Below are 9,088 nucleotides of genomic sequence, written 5' to 3'. Positions count from 1 at the left end.
CTAATTATTAATATATTTTCATATATGTTAACCGAAGGGGAATTTTATATATCTATACATAAACATTGTTTGTTTTTAAGATACTTTGCAAATAAAATCATACTTTTCATTGAAAAAATATCTATTCGGCTAATGGATCATAGCTTTTAGAAAAAGATCTTTATATGAATACCAGTTGTCTTGTGAATAACTGCATGGTTCTCTCTCTCTCTCTCTCTCTCTCTCTCTCTCTCTCTCTCTCCATTCTGACTGGGGTATTTTATAAATTACATGCTGAATCCGATGAGGAAGATACCATGACATAGCATATTCATATTGGAGTGATTTATGTGAATATAGGTATCATTAGCGATTAAATAAGAGAACAAATTTCAGCCCTCAAGAAGATTAGAACTCCCATTGAAGTTTGCTTGATCGGGATTGCTGTTTGTGTGTTACTCGAAGCTTCTCCGAAATGAGTTCAAATCGTCTTGAGGACTCAAGCTTATTCATTCATTTTAATCACCAGTTACATTACTACATATACATACACACATACATATACATACATACATACATACATACATAGGTACTGATGGATTCCTGGGAGCTTTTCTTAAAAATGTAAGATATTATGACGCTTGTTGCATTACTTTTTTAATGTTGAAGTATACTCACTCAAATTTCCAATTGATATGTACTATTTACAAGATTTAAAATTTGCGCTATTGTTTCTCAAAGCTCATTTTTCTGAAGCTACTTTTGAATAGTTTAAAATCCATTGTCATTAATTCCCAGAAAACTGTCTGTGGAGAGTTTTGTTCCAATCTTAAAGACATTCAAGATATTGTATGTTCTTTTTGTTTAATCAAGGAGACAGATTCAGCTAAGAAATAATCGTACCCTATTGCTTTTGGTTTACGAATGTAGATTAGCGATACTGTCATTGTCGTAAGAGTCACTTAGACTTATTGTAGTTTACAAAGCCCCAGTTCATTCCGTCGGAAAAGATGGTCCATCACAGGAAACGCCCTGAAGGCCATCATCCTTCGCCTGGTTCCAGCATGTCACCTGTACGGGTGGTTTAAAATTCCCAGACAACTTGGAGTGGACTTCCCAGCAAGAAAATGCTTTGGATTTTTCTGCTTGTTTGCCATCGCTTAGAGCTTGAGTTGATTTGTCTCTTCTGTAGGAACCGTTTCTTGTGATCTTATCATTCATTAGCTATAATAATTTTTGGCCGCTTTTGTCGCGCATCATCTGAATCTACTCTTGCATTTGTTTAAGTCCTATCAATGATACGGATCATAAGAATGGTTTGAATAGCATCTCACAAGATGATTGAAAAGAGTTCTCCACGTACATATTTTTACCGAGTTCTCAGCAAATAGATTGTAGATATTTTTAACATATTTGTCAGCTTATCTTTATCAATATCCAGTTTTGATGCAAGTTTATTCATTAGTGCATTCCATAACACTACCATTTTCTAGCATATGTATCACGAGACGGCAATGAAATCTAGTTAGACAATAAGATAAACAGCTAAGCTGGGCCAAGGAAAGAAACTTTTACATAGATTTAAGTCCAGAGACTTTATTCATTTCCCACCCCTCCCTTTTTTTCAGCTGTCCTATGATTTCCCGCTCAAACCTCATGTATGTTGGATACCTCTTTGGTCTGCCTTAGATCTTAAGAGTTTGGTGTGTGTATATATATATATATATATATATATATATATATATATATATATATATATAATATATATATATATAAAAGGAAGGCTGGAGTGCTAGCTACTGAGAAGGATGCCGCACCCGCGACTTCGTTTCTGCTCTACAATGATTTTCTCGCCATGTTGAGTTTGAATTTGTATAGATATACATAAGTCAACCCTAAAGAAACCTAAATATCATTGGAAAGTAATGGAATTCCTCTCTCTCTCTATCTCCTCTCTCTCTCTCTCTCTCTCTCTATATATATATATATATATTATATATATATATATATATATATATATATAAAAATACCTCTCTCTCTCTCTCTCTCTCTCTCTCTCTCTCTCTCTCTCTCTCTTCCAGTCGAACTTCAGCTACAGCCGTTTATGAATTAAACCACACTGACCCATTGATTATATTCACTTGAATCAAAAGATTCTAAGGAAATTTCATGCAAATAAATGTGTTCACCTTAATTCCATAGTTATCTGTGGGTAATAACAATGTAAGTAATCCCGGTAATGATTGACACCTGTCGTGTCAGTTTTCGATGTAAGATATATTTTCCTTCTAAGATATTTCTCAAGTATTTTTTCTATTCCGTGTTAGGCTAAGAGTCTTTTTGTATTCTTGCAAATTATCAGATAGAAAGTCTCTTATTCAGATTCATCTACCCACAAGTATTTTCTTTCGTAAGAAATTTGATTTTATTGACATAAACTAGAAAATCTGAAGGAATGATGAGCAAGTTCCATTTGTTTCTAATGCTCCAAAATGTCTTTTTCGTCATTTTTTTCTGTTATGATCTATTTTGCTGGTGAAGCTATCAAGTGTTTTTCCTGTTTATGAAAAGGTTTCGAATTCCGATGTACACTTTTTCTGTCTTGGTACAAGAGTGCCATCTGGCAGTGCAGGACCCTGACCTTCGTGTTAGGTGGCATCGTTTTCCCCCACGTTCATGAATGCTCAGTGCAGACAGCCAAGACGATACTGACCATCCGTTCCTCTGAATGTCTTCCCTATTTATTTCTGTAGGAGTTCAGGTGAACACATTTCAGGCGCAGTCAATCGTATAGCAGATAATGAGATTAATATAAATCACTTATTGTAAAACATTAAAGCATGTAGTCTGAAAACATGGCTAGGCAAGGGGAATCTGTTAATGCTAATTTTGGAGAAATTGCTTGTTACTGGCCCGTGTTCGTGCAGAAAACACATACATACACAGATTGTCCATACGCCCTCCGCATCCTAATGTCATATAACGTCTCTCATTCTTAACGCTTATTTATACTCCAGGAATTTTATAAATTTTGCTAATGGCTTTAAATAGATTTTGTTGCGTTTCGTTAGTGTCTTATTTACCCGTCGTCAGCAAGCTTTTCAGAGATCTGCTTGTGTGTTTGTTTGCTTTTATTTTCAGTCGTTTGCCTTTAACATTTGGTTCCAGAGATGTCTGCACAATCCTTTAATCTCTTGAAATTAATTCAGAAATGAGGTGCTAACACTGATCAACACTGCAGATTACATTCTCCTTTCTAAAGTTACTCTAAATTGCCGAAAAGAAACAAAGTAAACCATACAAGAAATTTTTGCAAAGTAATTTTCTCACTACCTATATCTAGTAACTGTCGTGCAAACCCTGACGATGAGGTAACATACCACCAAATGATCTAGAACTATTTGTTGAGATTTGAATCATCGTACTAACATTGCATTTGAAATCAAAGACTCGAAGCGTCTCTCATTTCTGGATAACTGATAGATATAGCTTAAGGAAGTCAGTTAAACTGTGATTTCAGACCATTGTTTTTACCATGTGTTTGACTGCTAAGTTTCCATCATTCTTAAAGAAACTTATTATCTAATTCCTAATCGTTTCATTAATGGAATACATTATGCGGAATTAGATTAACATAATACTAGAGACATGTTGCACGATGCCCCAAAAATTAATCAGCATGAGCTGAATTGTACTCAAATTGAAATACACTGAATTGTACTCAAATTGAAATACAAAAATAGACGGATCTCAGAATTTATTAAGGTATCGTTCAGCTATTAAGGTTTCTTCTTCCATTTGTAACGTCTCAAGAATTCGACGTCATAGTTGCCCAGAGATGAAATGAGACCTATCGTTTTTTCATTTTTGCAAGTTATCCACTGAGAAGAAAAACGTTAGAATAGACACAGGATAGGAGGTGCCACCTCTCCTATATCATAAAAACATGTCATGCTGGTTAGAGCCACGCCCTTTGGTGAAAGGGGCGAGTAGTCGTGTATGTGTTCACCCACGATATTGAAATGGGCTTTTTGAATGGATGGAAGATATGTTACGTGGTGCTCACTAACCGTGTTTTCTTTCAATTTTTTTATTAAGTGTTGAACATTGAACATCATGAAGGCACAAGTGATTATTGTTTTCCTGGGCACTAATTGTTCCTATTTAAACAAGAAAGTCAACTTGTACATGATTGAATATATTTCGGATGGAGTGATGTGTTACAGTTGTTTGAAATCACTGAGCCTGAATGATATTTAAATGTCAATTATATACATTATTGTTAGTGTGTAAGTAATCAGTAAAATGTAATATTCTGCATTCACGTGCAGGAGACAAACTTTTCTCATTTTTTATGCATATATTATAATAAGTATATTTCTTCCTCTGTCCAGTCATTTCTCTCTTATTCTGTAATTAACTTGTGGTGCCGTCCATGAACTTCGTGGATTCCTTTTGTTTCAGAAGTTTGTTCCCGATGTTTGAAATCTGAACAGGCCTTCCTCTCTCTCTCTCTCTCTCTCTCTCTCTCTCTCTCTCTCTCTCTCTCTCTCTCTCTCTCTCTCTCTCTCTCTCTCTCTCTCCTTTGCATATGGAATATTAACCTTTATCAGCAGTGAATAATGTAGGCTTGCCACCTGCATACTATTAAGATGTGAAAAATACGTAATTACTGTGAATTAATGATCTAATACAAATCCTTGTTCTTCCCTTTCCGTGACTTGTTCGTCCCATGTTGGGTGTGGGCGGCCACCGCGATTCTGGGAATGCGCGGAGCAGGGCTTGAATAAACTGTACGGCTGCTCCCCTTCGGACATCGACAAGTACTCTCGCATCGTGTTCCCGGTGTGTTTCGTCTGCTTCAATCTCATGTACTGGATCATATACCTACACATCTCAGACGATTCGACCGACGATCTCATTCTGCACAACGCCGAGGGTTAAAAATTAAAAAAAAATAATAAAAAAAAGGGAGCAGGAATGTTTTTTCATCGTACAAAAACACTGGCTTTCTTTTTGTGTTCTCGATTTCAGACGTTGCATACATATATACGTTATGGGTTCATGTCGTCACTCATTACGCTGCTTGTGTAATATTATAAGTCTTCGGTTGTAAGTGATGTCGTCTAAGGCATATTCTTGACATATTCACTCAAACAGTGTTTTGTTTGTGTATACATACATACACACACACATATATATATATATATATATATATTATATATATGTAGTTCCTTCTTGCATTTCTAATATACATACTATATATGTATGTATGTATGTATAATTAGTAAATGGAAGAAGGATATATATGTATGTATGTAGTATGTAATTTGTATGTATGTATATGTATGTTGTATGTATGAATATGTTCAGGTCAGTATTCATTTAATTTTTATTTGTGTCATAAAGGTCTAACACTTTTTTTTATGTCTGCAAGACCGTCTCAGGTTCGTGAAAGTCTCATGTAATTGTATAACCTTAATGCAATGATAATCATAACACTCCTCATCTTTCCTGCGAAAATGAAAAAACTGAAAACCTCACATTTCATCATCAGAGAATGTCAGTCGCCTATATATATCATTGCAGGAATAAGTGTCCCCAGTCCCCCTAAAGTAATCCTTTTCCACATCCCACTCCTCTCTCTCTCTCTCTCTCTCTCTCTCTCTCTCTCTCTCTCTCTCTCTCTCTCTCCTCTCTCTCTCTTCTCTCTCTCTGTTGTTTCATAAATCAGCGCATCAACTTTTACTTCAACCCTTGTTAGTTTTGGCCCTTTTTTTTTCTTATAAATTTCCATTTCCATCCATCATGAATTTTCTCTGAGTTCGTGTTTTTTTTCTCGATGTTTTTGCACTAAAATAAAGCAGTGGATGCTCTCTCTCTCTCTCTCTCTCTCTCTCTCTCTCTCTCTCTCTCTCTCTCTCTCTCTCTCTCAACTAATTCAAGAATACTTTATAACCTAAGTCACAGTCTTCTCACATACACTTAGTTCTGTTACCTTTTCTCTTTCACTGTTTGTTAGATTAGATCATTTATTCCAAAAATATTTTTATCGCCCATATGGATATTCATGTAACCCTTCTATTTTAGATCCCCAGGGTCTTTTTCTTTTTTAATTCTGATCATTTAATTCTTCCTCGTTTTTTGTACGAGATCCCCTATTTCATTTCCAGTGAAATTCATGCGTTGTTTATTCTCTCTCTCTCTCTCTCTCTCTCTCTCTCTCTCTCTCTCTCTCTCTCTCTCTCTTTATCCAATTATTACACGTAACTGACTCTCCCCCTCCGCCTCACACAGCCTTGTACCTCGACTTCACTGGAGAGAGTCATATCTCCCGTTGCCACGCTTACTTCTGCTTCCTTCCACTGAGAAATCAAGGTCCAAGGTTCGATCTATGGCGGAGTGCGTCCCCTCCTGCCCTTTGATCTTTCCCAGCTCAGTCCTCAGAACGTTCCCCTTCCCAAAATCCTCCTCTTCAAAGCCTGGTTGAGGTCAGTATGATGGTGTTGCCCGACAGCCCCATTTTGGTTGGCCTCCTGGCTGTTTAGTTCAGTGTTTCAGGAGTGGTAGTTATTACGCTAGATATCCAAGTGTGGTTCAAAATTCTCCTTTTTATATGCTCACCATTGGGTACCTCCCTGGCTACAAGACGTGTCAAGTCAATTGCAAATAGTGTTGCTTAAATTCATGGGGATGAGCATTTTACAATAAGGACTTAGCCCGAGACAAGTTAAAAAAGGAAAAACTTTTATAATCTTGCTAATCATGACAGTGCTGGTACAGTAAAATAAAAGTGTTATTCAGAAAATGTATGACCACGGTTATGTTTTGAACTAATGATTGGGTCTTGTTCTTTTGTATGACACTGTATTAAACAGGTGATTCTTCTTCGTTATTGAGGCGCTGAGACTCTTGCTTTGTCCACATGGCACCTGTCTCGGCGCCGCCCGGAATCGGCTCAGTGAAATCTGTTTTCTCTTCGGTCTCTGTCAACGTTTCCTTTGCGTCAAGATTTGTGCAAAAACGGAAAGAGTTCATTTTTTGTGTGTGTACAAAACGCCGCCGCCGCCGCCGCCGCCGCCGCTGCTGCTGCTCACCTCACCAAATCAACCTGCGCGTCGCACACAAGTGAAAATTGTCTTTCATGAACCCCCCCTCACACCTGCTGCAGCTAGCTGAGGGTGCGGGGGTCCTCGCCCCCTTCTGAGGACCCCACTTGTAGCTGAATATGTATAAACTAGTCATGTGTATTTCCATGAGGATTTTCTGTTGTAGGCTCAAAGAGAATGTTCCTCGCGGAACCTCTCTTTGATGTGATAAGTAGATTTCTGAGTTTCATTGAAGAGAAAACAATTCAACATGAGTTCAGGACTACAGTATAATAATAAGAAATAATAATAATAATAATAATATTAATAATAATAATAATAATGAATAATAATAATAATAATAAGAATAAGAATAATAATTATGATAATAGTCAAGTTCTTGATATCAGTAATGAGTGTAATCATTTCAAGAGAGCTGCTAATACTGAGAATATGTATAATACTATATAAATATATCTATAAATATATAAATATATGGCTTTTATATGGTTTTATGAAGATCAGTAAGATTACCGACGTCTAAGTGAAAATCTTATCGCCCTCTGTTTGAAGTGCTTCTTGTGATATAATGAAAAGTCAATCAATAGTAAACATTCACGTCAAATAAGGCCGTTTGGACCTGTTACCTTTGTAGTGTTGCTACGTTCTACTAATACCCCGGAGTGTAGCGTTTCCTTTCAACCGATGAACTGCCCTCGTGCAAAGCATATCCAAAGGCCCTTCCGAGTGAACTGTGGACTCCCCCGTTCCCGGGGGAGCTCTCTTAAGGCCTCTCTTGTGATATAAAGTTAATGATAAACTCTCATCATCATCATCCAGAGGACACTGACTGTACAGAATGTGTCATGTAACCAGTGCCTCCCTCGGTCGGTCGATTGCCCCACCTGACGGAGCCCCTGCAGCATCAAGGCCCTTGCTGCACCCCGTCGGCACATGCCCGCAGTAGCCAACTTTAACACTGAGCAGCATGTTGCCATAGGTTATATATTATATTATATATAAATTAAAAAATATATATATATACATACATATACATATATATATATATATATATATATATATATATATATATGTATATATATATTCCCCGTTGTGCATAATCACCTTGCCTGGCTTTCTTGGTATGGCTCATGACACCAACACCCCCACACCTGGAGTACTGCTCGGAGATTCCGCCTTACTTGAATTTTTGTACAATCCGTGAGACAGTAGCTGACTGGCCGGCCGCAAACAAAGCATTACCAATGAGAAGCCAGACAGACGTCTGTGTGCAAGATGTGAAACGGTGATCATTCACAACGAACAAAAAAATACTTTGTGTGTAAGAAGCCTCAAGCCTATATGTTCATCGCTTTGTACCGCTTGAAGATATATAGCATACGCTAATGGTAATAACTAGAGTATTTTGCGTTACTGGTCAATAAGTAACTCAATAACTTGCGCGGAAAGTTCGGGATATACGCGGTCACTTTTTCTCTACATACTTCGCTGCCTGACGCTGACTCGCAAACTAGGCCACCAGGATAATAATAATAATAATTATGTACTTGTGTCGCTGCTTGAATGCCGGCAGCCAAGCCTTTTTTTATTTGTAACTAATAATTGTTTATCATCATTTCCCCAAAGGTGATAAATATAAACCTTTCTCGTTCCATTATTTTGTAATAATAATAATAATAATAATACTCATGGGTAGAACCATATATATGAATATATGTACATATGTGTCTGTATTCACTCCTGTTAAATAAACAAACATTTGCTCACTGAACGGTAGGAATCCAATTGGAGGAAAAAAACCCACCCACAGCTGGAAAGAGAAATCATTTTAACCTGTTCAGGAAATAAAGGTGATAATGATTATTTTAATAACAACTACGCCTAATTTGTACTAGATATCAGTGTCAGAGCTCCTAAGGTGTACATAGCTTATAGAGTTAAACAGTAAGGCTAGGATTTATTTATTGCATGGTTCCACTTCAGTTTTCTTCTTCTTTTTC

General features: G+C 36.9%; 1 protein-coding gene across 12 annotated transcripts in view; it reads left to right on the top strand.

The window, feature by feature from the left end:
- The window catches only part of LOC135220661 (gamma-aminobutyric acid receptor subunit beta-like), a 424,244-nt gene extending 419,075 nt beyond the window's left edge, over window positions 1-5,169 (top strand). For all 12 annotated transcript variants that reach the window (XM_064258030.1, XM_064258029.1, XM_064258022.1 and 9 more), the window contains one exon: window positions 4,759-5,169. In XM_064258030.1, the coding sequence (XP_064114100.1) occupies window positions 4,759-4,923 (165 nt within the window). In that variant the 3' untranslated portion in view covers window positions 4,924-5,169. The remainder of the gene's footprint in view (window positions 1-4,758) is intronic.
- The last annotated feature ends 3,919 nt before the right edge of the window (window positions 5,170-9,088 follow it).

The sequence above is a fragment of the Macrobrachium nipponense genome, chromosome 2, assembly GCF_015104395.2.
Source record: "Macrobrachium nipponense isolate FS-2020 chromosome 2, ASM1510439v2, whole genome shotgun sequence".
Taxonomy (NCBI): Eukaryota; Metazoa; Arthropoda; class Malacostraca; order Decapoda; family Palaemonidae; genus Macrobrachium; species Macrobrachium nipponense.
Note: the sequence above shows the minus strand (reverse complement) of the source record. Positions and strands in the feature narration are given on the sequence as shown.